General features: G+C 36.8%; 1 protein-coding gene across 7 annotated transcripts; it reads right to left on the bottom strand.

The window, feature by feature from the left end:
- LOC18793163 (fanconi-associated nuclease 1 homolog) lies at positions 58–11,365 on the bottom strand. 7 transcript variants are annotated; one of them, XM_020554027.1, is made up of 15 exons: positions 10,931–11,362; positions 10,631–10,820; positions 8,591–9,093; positions 8,347–8,451; positions 7,403–7,667; positions 7,241–7,303; positions 5,033–5,107; positions 4,823–4,956; positions 4,209–4,279; positions 4,021–4,108; positions 3,778–3,918; positions 3,485–3,702; positions 2,303–2,576; positions 1,952–2,179; positions 58–1,061 (listed from the first exon to the last, which is right to left on the bottom strand). In XM_020554027.1, exons 1-15 carry the CDS (start codon positions 11,021–11,023, stop codon positions 624–626), a joined length of 2,886 nt encoding a protein of 961 aa, XP_020409616.1. In that variant the 5' UTR covers positions 11,024–11,362; the 3' UTR covers positions 58–623. The 7 variants fall into 7 exon arrangements, with proteins under 7 accessions (XP_020409616.1, XP_020409617.1, XP_020409618.1 ...); XM_020554028.1 differs by having other exon boundaries at positions 4,823–4,941; positions 10,931–11,227; XM_020554029.1 differs by having other exon boundaries at positions 293–1,061; positions 1,952–2,183; positions 10,931–11,364.

Below are 18,981 nucleotides of genomic sequence, written 5' to 3'. Positions count from 1 at the left end.
CGTTTTCTGCATACAAGATAGAAATTATTTCATGGGAAAGAGAGAACAATACTTCCGTTTCATTCTCAAGATTCTTGAAGAACTTTTATTTTTAAAATAAATATTTTGTTCCATGTGTAAACATGAGGACATTAGGAATACAAATATTTCATGTATATTGACGCATATGATCAACATTTGATACCGTAATAGTAAACCAGTTCCTCCAAGTTCAAGGAAAATTAACGCCTAAATCAGAGAATATGGCCTTTGTCAATGCCAACTAAGGGTTACAAATAAATGGCACAGAAGTGCCTGAGCTCATAACAGCTCAGGCAATGTCATCATTAACGAATCTCCAGAAAAGGTTGAATCCAACCGGAGAACCCTCCTCAATATTCATAATCAACTTCTTTCCATGGTACGTCTCCAAAGGTGAAATCCCCATTAGGCAAAGAAGTATCTTCAAGTTCTGGGATTGCTTGCTCCATAAATACTCTAGTGATCAAACGGTAAACTTCTGCAAAAGCCCATCAAATTGCTTTAATTTCCAATCCTTGTGAATTATTTTCTGTAGGTCTTTCATGCATCTTCAAAGTCCTCATTACATGCTTCCAATGGAGGACTGAAGCAGCACATTAAATTCACAAAAGAGGGCTCACTTTACAGACCTCAGCATTGAACCCACAGTCCATTAAAAGCAGCAGCCATGCCCGCTGCTGTTCAGAGAGTCTATCCCTGGGGCCTTTAACTTCGACAAGCTTGGCTTCACCTCTGTAATTCCCATGGAAACGCCACAACAATAAATCTGGCATTCCACTTGACCAGCTTCGATAATCTTTTGCTAGATGTCGACAGAATGAGGCCAAACAAAGGCCACCGATGCATGTAACAGCTGCCCGAAGCTCAGAGAGGGAATGCCGGTCCCAGTTAACTCCTCTACATGTGGTTCCCTCATGTAATTCCCATGAAGTGATGAGGATCTCCTCAGCCATGCCATCATGAATACTCTGTAGGTGAGATTCTATATGGCTCTTTCTCACTAGATAAAAGCTATCAGTCTCCAAATCCAAGGGAGCAGTCTGCAAATTAGGAATTTTATTTCTTCATTTTTTTTTTTCCAAAATAAGAGTCAAATATATTGAAGAAAAGACCATGTACAGAACTTTAGACATGAAAAGCGTTGACGAAAAAAGTGTTTAATCCGAGCAAGTTTGATAGTATCCGGTATTTTATTAATTTAATTGCCTTATAATGAGGCCTTACAGTTACAGGGTTATAGATATCAGACATACTGGTGAGCATGAAGCCAATATAACTTAATCATATTTTGCCGCTTTTGTTCTTCCTCTGTCTAAACCCTCTTATTCAAGCACTTATATTTGTGTTTCTCTCTCTCAACATTCTTTTATTTCTCTTCCTGTTCTACATCAACTTTGTGATAGCCTTATAATCAAAAGATTAAACTATTGAAGTTAAACTTGTATCTGATCAAATCTTGGGTGTCAGCTGGCAAACAAGATCACTCTCCCTTCTTCTCCACTCCTGCATCTATCACCTCCTATAAATTTTGAACCTATTCAAATTCTTAGGTGCAACGAGTCTACCCCCTTTAAATTCAGATTAAAGTACAACAGTAGAAACCAAACACCACCTTATGCTCTCTCTTATTGATCAGTCCCCCTCCTTGAAATTCAGACTTAAAGTATACACAGTAGCAGAAACCAAACACATATTATGCTTCATGCCGCTAGGTTCCCAGCTTCAGTTGTCACTTACCACTCCAACAAGAGTAATAAATGACATCTATAGGCCAAGCAGTGCAACTGAGCAACCTCTGAAGGACCAGGCATGAACACAACCACACCTAAGCCAAGCATGCAAATGCATATATATACATGTATGCAGGAATGTATACAAAGTAGAAAATTTCAAAAAAGTTTGAAGCTTGGTAGCACACACTCAAACATACCTGAAATCTGGTGCGGAAGACGTTTGGTATATCAGAAAATATAATATCCCACATAAGAAGACCAAAAATAGTTAACCAAATGCCACTCTCTGTATGAACACCCTGCCATCCTTCTGCAGCATAATGCTGCAGGGCTAGCCGCTCTACCCCACATTGCTGCCCATCTTCTCCATAAAACCTGCTCTTCATACCTATCACAGAATTTAGAGGTCTCCCTTGAACATGAACCTAACTTGTTGGTCAAAAAAACTGAGTCAACAGGAACAGTGGTACTGTAAGATGTAAAAACAAAATTAAATAACTCAACTTTGACTTGAGAGTTTAACAAGCATATTACAATCAAGTGATTACCTCCATGATCTTCCTCTTGACGGACTCTGCAAAACTAGGAGTTTTCCATCGCCTTGGTGGTTTTCCTAACCGAAGGACTCTCCTTTGAAGTGCCACTCTTGAACCAGCGCGTACCCATCGATCCAGTAACCCATTTTCGGCAACAGAAAGGCTGTCATTAAGATATCCCATGTGCTCCAAGTCAATCGACAACCTCAGTGTCCAATATCCTCTTCTACCATCACAAGTGAAGCACTTTAGCAGCCGCTTCAGTAGATATATTGCATCACTGTACCTGAGTGGAAGACAAAAGTTATCTCAGCCTGGGAAACATCACAACTAGACAAATGTAGGTGTAATCAACATCAGTTCTCCTTAGAACTCTATGTGCAAAGAGCTGACCAGTTACCAGTATAGTAAATAATATCATATATTTGATTCAATTTCATAGATGCTAGCAATCGTTGGTGGTTTATGCACAAAATGTGAACTCCAAAATTCAGTGTCCATCAATCGACTCTCCTTTCTCTATTTTTTTTTTAATTTCAGAACTTATTAGGGGATCTTGGGGTTTACTAGGGTAGGGTTTAAATTATGGATGGACTCTAGGGTTTAGGGTTTGGGGTTTAAGATTTAGGGCTCTTTTAGACTAAACAAATAGATAAAATAAGGTTTTTGGCATTTATTAGGGTAGCATTTAGGAAGAACTGGGATACAATATGTCAACAGTAAGTTTTATGACCTTTAAAGCACCGACAAATTGAGGCCAGAAACAAACCATTTCTGGCCACGATTAACTTTTCATTTTGCTGTGTTTCAAACTAATTGTTAAGATTTCAGAGAGACAAACCAACGGCCCACTACTACCCAGATATTGTCCCCAACTTAACCACCATCAAGGCCTCGGTGTTATTAGTAGTAGAACCACTCATTTACATATTGTGTTTATGTTGTCAAGTTTCCAATGTGGTATTTTTACATTCTTCAACAACACGTATCCACTATTCCAGAAAAGTTTATAACACAAATGTTAATTGGCCACATTAAGAAGAAACATGAAACAATTCAGAGTGAGTTATGGCTGCTCAAACATGCTTGTGAGGTCGACATAAGTTAACTTAAAAATCCCAGACAGAGAACAACATGTAATTTGCCCAGCAGAAGCATTGACGTAAATAATGACAGGTAATTCCAAGATCATACCTATGCTCGCGCTCAAGAAAGGAAATTCCAAGTAAAACCACTTTTGAGTAGACATATTTTGCAGAAAAGCGGGAAAGAAATGGAGCCATTGATTCAGAGGTTAAAGATTGAGTTGATTCACTGGATATACGGGAATCAGCAATATCAATGCATTTTATCACCAATTCAATGTTGCTTCCATCCAGAGCTTCATCTATTATCTGTGCGACTTCAATGGCCTGCAAGAAAAGACCATGAGATATGGTAATGGTGATGAAGGTCTTCAATGTTTTTGCATACATACAAAGCAACACCTCTTCATAAGCAAGCAAGCCATCTCGACCTGAGAAAATTTGTTGTGAAATTATGCACTTGTAAGTTGGATACTTGACTATTCCCAAATCCACCAGTAGAAATGCCAATAAATCCTGCTCTCCATTCAGGAAGAAAAGCCTCTGCATATAATTAAAAAGAATCACAATAAAACTATTATTCTAACCTGGCCTTTCTGGATTACTGTGGTAATATTAATTAATCATTAGAAGACATGAAAGCACCTCAGCACGCCAAATGAGGGACTCTGCTTTTAAAGATATCCTAACACAGGCACCTGTTCGATCCAAAACCATACAAGGTAGTAATGGGCTGTACATTGCAAATTAACAGGAAATAGAGAATTTAGAATTTTCTCATGAAGTCACATAATCAACATATTAAAAGGATTGCAATAGAAAACAATTAATACCATAACTCCTCTTTATACAAAGAAATAAGAGACACAATAAGATCCTGCTTTCTCATGGCACGATTGCAATTCTGTAGCATCAATAGAAGTAGCAAAGTTTCAGAGAAGGCCCATTAGATAACAAAGCAAGAAAATCGTGAGACTGGATTCCAACAATTATAGAGAGTAGCATGTGAGTCCAGTATCAACACTACTTAATTCAAGGCCAAGGATTTCTCGGCATAAAAGGGAGAAAAGAAAGAGCTGAAGATACATATAAAAGCACAGCCTTTAACTTTTAATACACATTCACTTACATCAACACACGAATATATGCATGCACAGATACACTGTCATGTAACTTCAGTCTATCACAATGAACAAAATGTTTGACCCGTATCTGTCCACACAGTAGGACTCGTACTATGTAGTCATCGAAAGCCAATTCATCACTTTAGGAGCATGCTTTAGGGATACAACCAAACTTAGAATGATCCACCATAAATGCTCCATTTATTGTCAAAGATGCATATTGATTGATTGTTATAAAATTGCGTCTATAATAAATTTATGCAAACATTATTGCGGACAGAATCAAAGCCAAAATCCCTATAGGAATATCATTATATGCTAACCTGCTTAAGCATGCATAAAATTTCACGTAGTTCAGATACAGTGAGCAAATCCAAAATCTCCTTTATATCATCATCACATAGTTCATTTGGAATTCCAAAGCAAGATACATAACCTGTTTCTGCAGGACGACAAACTAATCTGCCATCAACCTTAATCTGGAATTTTGAAGAGAAAACATACAGCATATCCAACTAAAAGTATTGGATTACCAGATAGCCCTTTCACTGCTTGCTCAGGATCCAACACTTCTGGGTATGAAATAGCTGATTGCCGAAACCATGGCCCTGAGAAAGAAGAACAACGTATAAATCACTAAATTATTTTTGGAAAGAAAAAAGGGCACGAAACGTTATAGTTTCACTTGGATTACGTAGGTGCATAACGTCTCCGAGTCTTTAACATGTTTTTAGCCAAAATATTTGGAATAGTTCTACAGTTTCTACTAGGAATAGCCTTTTTAGTGCTAGATGAATGTAAAATAATGGCTTTTGTGCAATGTTGAAAGGGTCCTGATATAATGGGATCAACCAGATTGTAACAAAGCATGAAAATCTAAAACTAAAGATGTAAAGCACATAAAATAGCAATTTCTAATCAACCGTTTCAGATAGAATAAGTCTGTAATGTCAATGTTTAAATGAGAGGTCTGCTTCACATGTATTAGCCCAAAACTATGACCTGAAATGAAAGTTCCTCAAAAAATTGAAGTGATATTCCAGAATCTAAAGCAGAAATGAAAAGGGCTGTGGAGTAGGGAAAAAGAAAGAAGCTATTATAAGCTTCAAGTTATTTATATACACTAGAGCGAAACATTTGTGATTAGCATACTTAACCAGGCAACAAAACCATGAAGCAGTACATATTGCATGAACCACAGCAACCTAGTTGCACTGATACAGATTGGGTACGGCTATACGATACGATACGATACGATACGCCAATACAGCAAATTTCCAAAAACTAGGATACAGGTACAGCACCGATACAGCGATTAAAATAATATAAATAGAAAAATTGATATTTCATCCATAATAAGTTCAAAACATTAACAAAACACATAACTTCATTGATTAAAATAATAATAATGACTAATACATATACAAAACAATTAGTAGGCTACTAGGCAGCTATTTCCAAAATATAAGTCCATTTCGACACCTTGAGGAGCTATTTCCAAAATATAAGTCCCACCCCAATATTACCCATATACCCATTATCTAATTAACAACACAGCAAGAATCAGAAGAAAACTTTGAGGAGTGACGGCGATTGTGATGGCAAAGGTGGCGAAGGCGACGGCAATTGAATCTGAGATGGCGACGGGAAGACGGCGATTGCTGGTGGTGGGTTCTTCTCTTCCTTCTTCTTCTTCTTCTTCTTCTTCTTCTTTTTTGGTTGCCGCTGAATCCCAAATGACCTAGCCTCTCGACAGAGGCAGGTCTTTAAAATTCTAAGTTATAAGTTTACAAACCCCAAATTTTCAAAATATTTTCGTTTTTACCCCTTGACGTATTGATGGAGTATCGGTGCCGTATCTGTGGAGTATCGGAGCCGTATCGTCAAGTCAACATCCCAGAAAAGTCTATGAGTGCCGTATCGTATCGGCGCCGTATCCGATACGAGCATACCCCAGAAATCTGGCCAAAGAGTAAAGAGCAAAACTACCATAAGACCCATCGATCAGACTACCATCGATCAGACTACCCAATCAATCCCAGGATCATAGCATGGAAAAATGATGCAGGTAAACAATATAGAATGCAATACAAATAGCCTGAAATGTTGAGTTATACAGGATGTACTTAAAATTACTTCTGTGCAGGTAGCAAGGGAGGGAGTGGGTAATGACTGTCTTGCGTTGGGAGTCACGGAAAAAAAGATTAGATAGTGTGCATTGCATATTCATATTATTGAGGCAGAGGAGAAAAGCATCTGTCAGCTCAATCATGTGAGGTGCTGTTCATGAACAGGAAGAAACACAAAGAGACGAAACCCTAGACTTCATGTAATCGGTAACCTCGAGGCAACTTCGAGACACACTCTGGGCATCCAAAAGGATCAATTGGATCTCCAAGAGCATATGAGAGATGAGGAGATGACGACCCTCATGGATAGTGCTAGTGGCATCAAGAGTAGTAGGGTTAGAAATTATTCCACGTGTGAAGTTTAAAACATCACTCACTATGTTGTGCTCTGTGCATGTCTTGTTAATGACCAGAATGACTAGGATTAGGAGGTACCATCGGAAACAACGTTGTGCATAACATAGAGTCTAGGCTAGCTTATGGTCAACCATGCTCACAAGATCCCTTACAGTATTCGGCACAACAAATGGAAAACAACACAACACAAAACAATAACAGCAATGCTTAAACCATGACCCGTATGAAACATAATCTGCATAGAAAAAAAAAAACCTTTCCGTGTATAGAGCCGAACAAATAGCCTCTGACTATCATCTGACAGTGAAGTAAATAACTCTGCCAACAATATACATATAACAGTCATCAGTGTTGAGAAACAGTTCAAGGAACTAATAATAAATCATCGATTCATAATACAAGCAACTGAATTGATACCTATGAAATTCTTTTCGTCTTCTGTCAAGAGGTGAGAATTGCTTTTCAAAACATCATGTATGAAAACACAAAAGTTCTCCTGATACTTTACTGCACTGGGTGGACAAGACTTTGTAGATTCAATTACTTGCTGAGCATTTTTCCATAGACATTTGAAAGCCTCGTCATTATAATATACCTTAGCACCACGCGACCCAGTCTTGTGGGACATGATCTGTATTGGGACAACATCAATAGAATTCTTTGGAACAGAGATCACAGATCCCTGAAAGAAATTCCACATGAAGGACAATCAGAACTTTATCCAGCAGGCCATTACTTAAGAAATGTCAGCTTAAGATGCTTTAAAAATCATATATAATCATAAAATGGACACGAAACTTCCACTGCCTATTCCCTGTAGACCAAGTGAGGCAGTTATCCACCTTTTGTTATCTCCCACCACTGGAATTTTACCTTATTAACGGAATGAATACCAGAAAAAAAGTTATGCTAAATAAAACTAAGCAAGCAAAATAAATGTGGCAGAGGTCACACACACACACACACATATGTTAAGTTAGCTTACACTGAGGGTGTTTGAATGTAAGAAAAATGCAAGCATCTTATCTCAGGCATGCTATCAAATGAATGGAAGTGTCTATTTTTTGGGTTATCTTTCAAGGATCATCCATGCAAAAGAACAACCAAATGAGAAATTGTTTAGCCGTTTGCTTTCCATCATTATCATTTCATCTTCCTATGACAAACTGTTTGTTTGTACAGTTTACATGATCAATACTTTCAGACAGGCTGGATTTTAAAAGGGATGACTATTGCAGAATGACCAAAAAAATAGACAGTTCTTATCACTGAACTGCATTTTGAGGTAGCCTAGGAAGGATGTTCCCATTCTTTTTAAATGAGGACATCCTCATTTGAAAATTATCCTAAATATATATTACCTCAAAGTTTAGGAAGTACTTCTCCATCAGAGGAGACAAATATTGAGCTAGCTTGCGAGGGAGAAAACCAAGCACTTTGCGGCATCCTGAATCTGAAGAAATAACCTAACCGAAAAGGACCATGTAATGCATGGAAATTAGAACTTAATAAAATTAAATCTAAACAACAGTTAATTAATATATAAATAAAGAATACACAAAACATCAAATCCTCAAAGAGAAAATCGCAAGAAAATAAATGAACCTTAATGGCATTTGGATCTTTAGGGTTATCTGGGTCTCTTAAAAGAGAAATTCTTGCCCCAAGGTCTAACTCATTTCCATCGCAAAATTTACGGCCAACAATAAAAGTTTCAAGAATGACCCCAGATATGTCGTCCAGAGTAACAGTCATCTCAACATCAGGCACCTCGTTCTTTAGGGCCCATGAGAGATCATCAACATTGGCATTGATCCTGTCCTTGAGAATTGGGTTTCCACACATACCAACTTGATTTTGCATATCATCCATTAAATTTAACGATGATCCACACACATCATCAGCACTTTCTTCAACAGCACTGATGTCAGATAATCCATGAACCACACGCTGTACATGACTGTCATCATGTGCTGCATGAAATAAATCATTTCCTAACTCTTTCGAATAACAGGTACGAATTTGAGCTTTTGAGTCTGGGCAGAAGTTTAACTCTAGGAGTGTGCGTTGGGTCAGCTTCCGTTTAGTTCCCCTTGACAGGCACACATCTGCAAGAAATTTGTAAAGGTATTCAATTCAATTCAGTTAACGGAAAGTTTAAGAAATCACAACATTAAATAAAGAAGCTGAGATTACATCATAATAAGATTCCTTAAATCCCCATAACAGAAAACTAGGGCGTATGAATCTAATTGATGTCTTTCGTGGACCATAATACACCTTACATAGTGCAGAAAATCAACAATTCAATTTTTTAATTATCTTAAGAGAATTCAAATATAACTAATACTTGCAGTATCAATACTTTGCTCTCTGCTGAGCAGTTATTATCTCATACAAGGAAAACCCTGCTGAACTTCCCGTTTTATGTGAAGAATATAGGCAAAGTCCTCTCACACAGTAAAGACTGATGATTCTCAAAACACCATTCAGAGTCTAGATTTATATAGAAAATCAAGAGACAGCGTCATTCAGAAACTGATAATATCGCCACACAAAAATTCTATAAGAAACACAAATGCTATGAGCAAAGAAAAGTGGGTTGAACTAAATGTCCATCTAAACGGTACGATCACCCGCAATCATAAATGCAAATTACAACAAGAACCAAAGGTCCTCCCTAATCAAGAAGAATAACACTTAAAATAATATCTCCAAACGATTTGGGAGAAGATGCCCAAAAAGAAACTACAAATTTGATTTTATCCCAAAGTAACTCCATCTCCTCTTCCCAGTCTTCAAAGGCCGTCTTATTTTGTTCCAACCAAACTATCCAAATGAGAGCCAAGACCGCACACCTCAAAAGAGTAACTGCTTTTTTGTTATTCAACACTAGCAAAGAACACTCAACAAACAAAAAATAACAATTTTGAGGACAAACCCACACCTTACCAAACACCTTTAATAGCCGGCCCATAATTTCCTTGTGAACAAGATGTCCATCTAAACCATGTACTATCACCTCAATAATAAATTAAAATTAAAATCAAATAAAATTCCAAGGATAACCCCACACCAGACCAAGCACCCCCAACAGTTCTCCTTCTTTTTAACACAAGGTACAGTAATGCATTGATAAGCATGAAGGGGATCTTTTTCTTTGTAGCAGTTCACACGTATTTACCTTCATGAACGGCCCACCAACAGAAACCTTGCACTTTAGTAGGAACCGCAGCCTTCCAAATCAAGTTAGATAGCTCAAAGATAGGATCTCTATTCTCTGTTATAATTAAGATTATGTCGCTTAGGTTCATTAACATCACTTTCCCAATCAAATTCAGGTTCTTCAAGTTGATGCATGGAATAGTTCCTCCTCCTTGTGACTCCATTAAAATTGGGAAGCCGAAAAGCATAATGCTAATGATGTTAACAAAGCAACGTCTTGACAAACTAATCAAGGCACCAGCTAAGTGTCTCCCTATTTAACTATACAAAGTAAACATCATTCTACACTAACACCAAAGCTTTGGGACTCTCAAACACATTCATTAGGAAGAGAACAGCCCCCTTAGTGTGAAGTCAAACCGAAATGTCAAACTCATTCTGCAAAAACAAAACAAAAAGAAAGCAGGATAAAGAAGGTACCCAGATGAGAATTGATGATGTTGCTTTGGCCACTGACTTTGTTTCCGCAAACAGGGCAAGTAACTCTCTCATCTACAAGCCCCACCGCACTATATTCAGTGTTTCCTTGTTCTTCTTGATTCGACGACCCTTCTACGTTATCAATGCTAACGAATTTTCCATTTTCATCAGCACGCAGATTCAATGAGCTCTGAAAGCAAAAAAAAACCGCAACATCAATTTAGTAATAATTCAATGATAAAATGATAAAAGTTTGAAATAAAAAATAAAAAATTTGAAGACGAAAATTAGGGACAGTGCCTGGGTAGGGGAGGAGAGGAGTGATTGGCGGTTTGGAAGGCATCGCCTACGTTTGCCCACCAATCGAATCAAGCTTTCTCTTCCCTTCAACATCTTCACATACTGACTTGAAGGGATTCGAAGCTTCAATTTTTCATTTTGGTGCCCTAATTTTTATATCCCCCTCTCTCTATCTTCTTTTTTATTGTTATTATTTTTTCGGTGAAAATCCCACTCTCAATCGCTTTCCCTCTCTTTGCTGCTTAAAATATAAAAGTCCCGCCAAATCCTTCTAGATGCCAGCTTTTCTGGTACCGTCTTTAGATAATTGAAATTTAATATTCGGATAAGATTTTTAAAAAAAAAAATTTGTCATTCCTAGAGAGGAGGAACAAGGAGAATTTGGCCCACTTTATTCACCAAGTGCAGATAATTTTTTTTTTTTTTTAAATTATAAGAGTATTTATAATCTATATATATAAAGCAAAAGGCAGGAAATGGTGAAACATTCAAAATACCAGAAAATGTCCTTTGTTAATTCAAACATTAAGAATTAAAATTATTAATTAAATGAAGATAATATCGTAAATTCACATTTTTTAATATTAAAAAAATTAAAATTAAAAACAAAATAAGATAATAGGTCCTACTTTTATGGAACATAACTACCCTGTTATTTTTTCTTAATTCTAAAAATAAAAATAAAAAAGAAAAAGAAAACCAATTGGCACTTGCGTGAGCATGTGTCAAGGGGCTAGTAAGTTTTTTAAATCACCTTCTTAACTAAAAGAATAATAATAATCTTACCACATTTTTTATACCATATGATGTGGCAGCTGATGTGTACATACCACATCATGTAAAATACTAGTTTTTATTTTTCCAATTTTATTTATTAAAATACACTTCATTCATTTGATTGATGTGGCACATGATATGGATATGTCACATCATGTGGTATAGAAATATGGGATAATAATGTGGTAAGTGTAGCATTACTCTAACTAAAATTTACGGAGGAATTGAAAAAGAGTAATGTTACTCTTACCACATTTTCATACCACCTTATGTGGCAGATGAAGTAGACAACCAAATCAATTAAAAAATGTCAATAAATCATAAAAGAAAAGAAAGTGTTAAATTAATTTTAATTGATGTGATTGTCCACCTCATTTGCCACATAAGGTGGTATGAAAATGTGGTAAGAGTAGCATTATTCATTGAGAAAACCTACCTCCAACCATGCTCCCTATCCAGCTGCTAAAATAGGAAGACCTCTAGGAGTTCCTAAATTTGAGGAGAGAGAAAGGACTCCTAGTAACTTCCTATAATTGAATGCTTCTATGTTTAATAGGCTTAATTACACCAATGCTTCCTGAAATTTCACTCAAATGCCACTTTTATCCCTTGACTGAGGTTTGGTGATCCACTTTGCCCCCTGCCATCAACTCTATCCAAAACTTTGTTAACTTTGATGACGTGACATGAGTGTTTTTGTAATTTCGTACGTATGGATCATGACCAACAATTGAATGGGTGACGTGGCAAGTAGAGCCCACCTCATAAATAAAAATATAATTAAATAGTATAATAATTAAAAAAAATTTATAAAAAAACATAAAATAAGAAACTACATTTAAACAAAATAAAATTAAAAAAGTAAACAAACCCATCCCAGCGTACACCCCCACTCCCATCCCAGCCTTCCTTACGCTCATCCCCAGCCATCCTATCCCCATCCTGACCTCTCTTTCTCTCTACTCTCTCCATCCTTCTCTTCTTCTCTCTTCCCCTCTGTTTCTGTCTCGGAATCAAGCTAATCCTTCAAAAAGCATCATCTCACTAATTTTCTCCTCATTCTATGGCCACGATGGCTGCGGCTCTGCAATCTGAGATTGTATAGCTCGGATCTGGACGGCGTGATGAGGATGAAGATGGACGATACGTCGTCGTTCTTCATGGCGCTCTAGGAGTACATCGAGACCTCGAAGAAGAGAGGGGCGGACTAGCGCGATAGATTCAATGTTATGTGTGTAAAGGAGAGAGAGTAAGAAAGGTGGAGAGATAGACATGAATAGAGTGGGGGCTGGGGGGTTGGATTAAGGGGTCTATTGGGTGGAGGGGGTGGCTGTGTTATCAATTTTTAAATTTTTTTTCTTTTTGGTTTTAACTCATGCTTGTCTTTATTTGATAGCCAAGAGAGTTATAACTCATGTTGTTCAAGTTCTTACTGGAATTAAAATGATTCTTCAGATCATATAATCATTTTCCTTGAATAAGCCTAATGGTTGTATCACTAAGCTGAGCTATATAGAGTTTCTACTAGCATGTTTATTTGTACAAAGGGAAAAGAATAATCATTAATTGGCACGGAAGTGTAGAGTAGTTGTGGGAGCGATTTTTGTCCCCAAAGAATATTCGTCTGATGATTCCACCTTCCTCTTCGCTTCTCTTTCTCCCTACAAAACAATACAGAGTGAAAAGACCACACCCGTGTTGGCCAAAGGCCTTCCGATACTTAAGTTAGGTCGAGTGTTTGTAGGAAAATAATAGCTAATAATAGGATGGAGATTTCTCTACGGTGGAAACCAGGTGGCCAAAGCCATGTGTGGTGGGCAGAGCCATGTGTGGTGGTCGGAGCCTTGTGTGAGAAAGAGAGAAAGAGTATGGCGGCTAGGATTTGTGAGAGAGAATTTCTGCAGAGTTTCAGACAGGAGTTTAGACGTCCCTCAACCCTCGAAGGCTAGGGTTTCAGAGAAATAACAGATGGAAAAGAATTATTCTTCCTCAATTTGGAAAATTGACGTAATTAAGGATCTGATTTAAATCAAATCCCTAATTAGGGTAAAAATCGAATAATTGCCAATTAAATCAAATAACTCCCAATTAGGCCAAATTATTCCCAAATTGATTGGCTTAATTATTTGATCTAGGATCCGTAGATATTTTGCTTCCACAAATGCCACCTAGCTTCTGCATGCCACAAATGACCCAACAGTTAATTCACACGTCCTCCATGCCACCACACGCCATGCAGAAGTTTGGGGGGCATTTGTGGAAGCAAAATATCTATGGATCCTAGGTCAAAAACTTAAGACAATCAATTTGAGAATTATTTGGCCTAATTAGGAGTTCTTTGATTTAATTGTCAATTATTCAATTCTTACCTTACCTTAATTAAGGATTTGATTTAAATCAAATTCATAATTACATCAATCTCTCCAAATTGGGTAAGAATAGTTCACTTCCATCTATGGAATTGTTCCTCCGAAACTCTAGTCTTTGAGGATACTATAAATACATGGCTACACCAAGGGTTGAGGGACGTCTAAACTTATGTTTGAAACTCTGCAGAAATTCTCTCTCACAAACCCTAGCCGCCATACTCTTTATCTCTCTCACACAAGGCTCCAGCCACTTGGTTCTCACCCTAGAGAAATATCCATCCCATTGTTAGCTATTGTTTTCCTATAAACACTCAACCTAACTTAGGCATCGGAGAGCCATTGGCCAACACCCCCCAAGTGTGGTCTTTTCACTTCGTATTATTTTGCATGGAGAAAGAAAAGCGAAGAGGAAGGCTGAATCTTTGGACGAATATTCTTTGGGGACGAAATTTACAAATTTGTGCTTTCATTGAGAATGGGAAATAATACTCAAAGTGTGCTCCAAATTCATTTTTCACACTTTGTTTTAAACAATCATGGTTGATACAAGTCTTACGAAGAGTAACACCACCATGACGAGCCCGTTACATGGTTTCGTGGTGGAAACCTCGCTGCAACCGCATGGAATCGTGGCTGCCAACACCTTGCAGCCGCCTCCTAGCACTTTGCAACCACCTCCAGTTGCTGGAATTGCAGAATAACCACTTCAAACAGCTCCTAGAATTGCAGAATAGTTGCCACATGGTCCCGTGACCTCCACAGCCGCAAGTGTCGACTGCCAGAGCTGCTCTGCTGGGCCATCCTGCTGTCGGAACACATCGGCAGCCGCACCAAGCAACTGCCGAATTTTCTGCACAGCCCTACGTCTACTTCAACACCAATCATACTAAAAAAAAGAACATTGCAGTCTTATAGCCTATATACATTGCACTATACTTCTTAAACGGTGCAAGTGAAGATGAGTCTCAACTAGTAACTTAAGTGTACAAAGCAAAATGAGTCCTTAGCAACTATTGTGGCCATAAGCTCATGCTAAAAAATACAACAGCTACCTCAATTTCCTCCAAAGTGTATGTAGTTACTAACCACACATGGCTTATGTCTCCATGCACTAAATCAGAATCCTACCATTTGTAAATGTTGCATTTATCGACATATCTATGAAGTTGTTGGCAAACAACTCCACAAAAAGATCCAAACCATATAGATAAGTTACCTCGTTCGAATCTTCTTCGTCGTACGCCTTTAAATTTTGTGATCATCACTTAAAGAGTTGAGCAAGACTATGGTGTTCATTTGAGAACCCCATCATTACCGATGTATTTTATATTTCCTCTCAACAAAGTCAGCTCCTCTAATTAATGGAAATCCAAAGTTAATCACCTCCACAACTACAACCCCAACCTCACTTACCTCCACATCCACAACCCTAACATCACTTACATCCTCATGAAGAAACTTCAAACCAATACATTATGAACATGGTTTTTATTTTTTGTGAAACTATGTACACATTTGGTCTCAATCACCATCAATTAGAAAGCATAGGTCTTGGGAAAAAAGATAGGTGTTTTTGTACACCCGAAAATATGGTAGTCGATGTGTTCCTTTCAACTTATGTGATAGCAACCACTGCTACTTGAGAGCTCACATTAGGCATGATCTTACTTCTATGGTTTACTCATGAAAGACATTTGCATATAATTTTATTGAGCATGTACACATTTTTGTAGGTGATGTATTGGTATATTTTAAAAGCAAGTATGACTTGCTTCTTTTTTGTACCAATGTGTTTTTGATCTCCTCTCAACCGAGTCAAGTCCACCAATTAATGGAAGTCCAATCTTAATCACTTCCACACCCACAACTACAACACTAACTTCAACCTCAATAACCTTCATATCCACAATCCAACATTACTCACTTCCACAAGACGAAACTTCAAACCAATACATTATGAACATGGTTTTCATTTTTTGTGGAACCATGTACACATTTGGTCTCTCAATCACTACCAATTAGGGAAAATAGGTTTTGGAAAGAAAGAGAGGTATTTGTACACCCGAAAAATATAGTAGTATGTGTGTTCCTTCAACTTACATAATTGCAACCATTACTACATGAGGGCCCACATTAGGCATGATTTTACTTCTATGTTCACTTATGAAAGGCATCTGCATATAATTTTATTGGGCATGTACACATTTTTGTGGGTAATTAAATGCTACATTCTAAACATTTGTTTTGGTCTTTTCTCAGTTGAGTCACCTCCTCTAATTAATGAAAATTCAAACTTAATCACCTCCTCAAGTACAACCACAACCCCAGCCTCACTCACCTTTATACCCACAACCCCAACATCACTCGCCTCTCTCAGAAGAAACTTCAAACCAATACATTATGAATATGATTTTTGTTTTTTGTGGAACCATGTACACATTTAGTCTCAATCACTATCAATTAGGAAACATAGATTTTGAGAAGAAAGAGAGGTGTATTTATACACTCGAAAAATGTGGTAGTCGATGTTTTCCTTCAACTTACGTGATAGCAACCAAGGCTACTTGAGAGCTCACATTAGGCATGATCTAACTTCTATAGTTCACTCGTGAAAGGCATCTGCAATTGTAGAAGAAAAATATGTCTAGTCAACGGAGAGCATATGTTCTTCAAAGCAAGATTGAGAGTATGGACCACACATGGTGTCCAAAAGATGTGCTTAAACTTGGCCTCAATAATATGTCTGGCTGCCTTACAAATTGGAGCATTGTGATGATCACTTGGACAACATTTTGAGGACTTATTTCCCGGATTGATTCAATAAGTAAGTTCGCCATGAAAATTTATCCTTACACTCACCTTCACAATTTATTTCCTTCAAGAACATATGCTCACTTTCATAAACGGCCATGACATTAATGAGAGGTCTTCTTTGTCCATCCAACCACCCATCACAACAAACACTTACCTATTTACTTTGTCATGCCCTCTTCATTGGTTACAAATAGGCGTGGCAATAGTTCGTGTCGTGTCGAGATTTTAAACAGGTCAGAAATGGTCAACCCAAACACGACCCGTTTAATAAACGGGTTAGAAATTGTCAACCCGAACACGACCCGTTTATAAACGGGTTGACACGACCCAACCCATGTAACCCGCCACCTGTTCATTTTTTTATTATAACTAAATTAATAATTTTAACAGTTTGATAAAACTTCCCCCAAATACAACCTAAGTAAATAATTAAATACAAATATATATTCATTAATTCAAGTTCAACTCCAAATTGAATAGAAAAGTTCAAGTTCAACTCCAAATTGAACAGAAAAGTTCAAATCAAGTTACAAAAATGAAATAATTACAACACAAAATACAAATACATATTCATCAGTTCAAGTTCAACTCCAAATTGAATAGAAAAGTTCAAGTTCAACTCCAAATTAAACAGAAAAGTTCAAATCAAGTTACAAAAATGAAATAATTACAACACAAAATACAAATACATATTCATCAGTTCAAGTTCAACTCCAAATTGAATAGAAAAGTTCAAGTTCAACTCCAAATTAAACAGAAAAGTTCAAATCAAGTTACAAAAATGAAATAATTACAACACAAAATACAAATACATATTCATCAGTTCAAGTTCAACTCCAAATTGAATAGAAAAGTTCAAGTTCAACTCCAAATTAAACAGAAAAGTTCAAATCAAGTTACAAAAATGAAATAATTACAACACAAAATACAAATACATATTCATCAGTTCAAGTTCAACTCCAAATTGAATAGAAAAGTTCAAGTTCAACTCCAAATTAAACAGAAAAGTTCAAATCAAGTTACAAGAGTGAAATAATTACAACACAAAATACAAATAAAAACCAACTTAATAATAATCAGTCTTCATCTTTCATTCAACCACATCAACTCTGTCCACCAACAGTGACAGTATTAGAGTCCCCTGCAGAATTTGTAGCATTTATTTCCATCTTGCTAATATCCTCAGTCAATTCTTCTAGGTTGGGTGCTAAAGTACAATTTTCTACAAAGTAAATAATAAGGATTAAGCTAATGTTGAAAAGAAACAGATACAAGAAATAAGAATTAAAGTTTGAGCAAATATACCTTCGCCAAATATCCAATCATGCGTACAAACTAGTGCCTCAACATTTTCAGGCTTAAGAGCACTATGATACTGATCAAGCACTCTACCACCAACACTAAATGCTGACTCATATGCAACTGTGGATATTGGAATAGACAATAAATCACGTGCCAAAATTGATAGTTCAGGATATCGAAATTGGTTCACTTTCCAGAAATTAAGAACATTCAACTTTGTCTTCCTATCAATTTTGGGCTCATTCAAATACAATTGTAACTGAGTCTTTTGGGCAGAAGTAGTAAACTCTTCACTTTCAAAGTTATCAAATTCCTATAAAAAAATAATACTAACATTAATATGAGCACAAACAGTCAAATGTATATTAAACTTTTATGTATTCCTATAAAAATAAATAGTTATTTACCTTCATAACATCCAAGCATTCTTTAGAAACCATGTCATCAACATGAGAGCGAGCACCATTTGAGGCACTTGAAGTACCAGAAACAGATTCAGAAGAAGAATATATCCGAAAATATAAATCAAAGAGAGAAAACAACATATCACGAACTTTAGTCATTTCTTCGGAGTTGTAACCATACAACCTTTTATAACAAAATTCTACAAATTGAATTTTGTATCTAGGATCCAATATTACAGCAATTGCAAGGATCAAACTACACTCTTTCCAATACCTATCGAACTTTTTCATCATTTAAGTTGCCATAGATTTCATGAAACTATCTGAATCAACCTTTGCCTTTCTCAAAGTATCTTCCACCACAAAAACTTGAGGAAAATACAGA

The sequence above is a fragment of the Prunus persica genome, chromosome G1 (genome assembly GCF_000346465.2).
Source record: "Prunus persica cultivar Lovell chromosome G1, Prunus_persica_NCBIv2, whole genome shotgun sequence".
NCBI classification, from domain to species: Eukaryota; Viridiplantae; Streptophyta; class Magnoliopsida; order Rosales; family Rosaceae; genus Prunus; species Prunus persica.
Note: the sequence above shows the minus strand (reverse complement) of the source record. Positions and strands in the feature narration are given on the sequence as shown.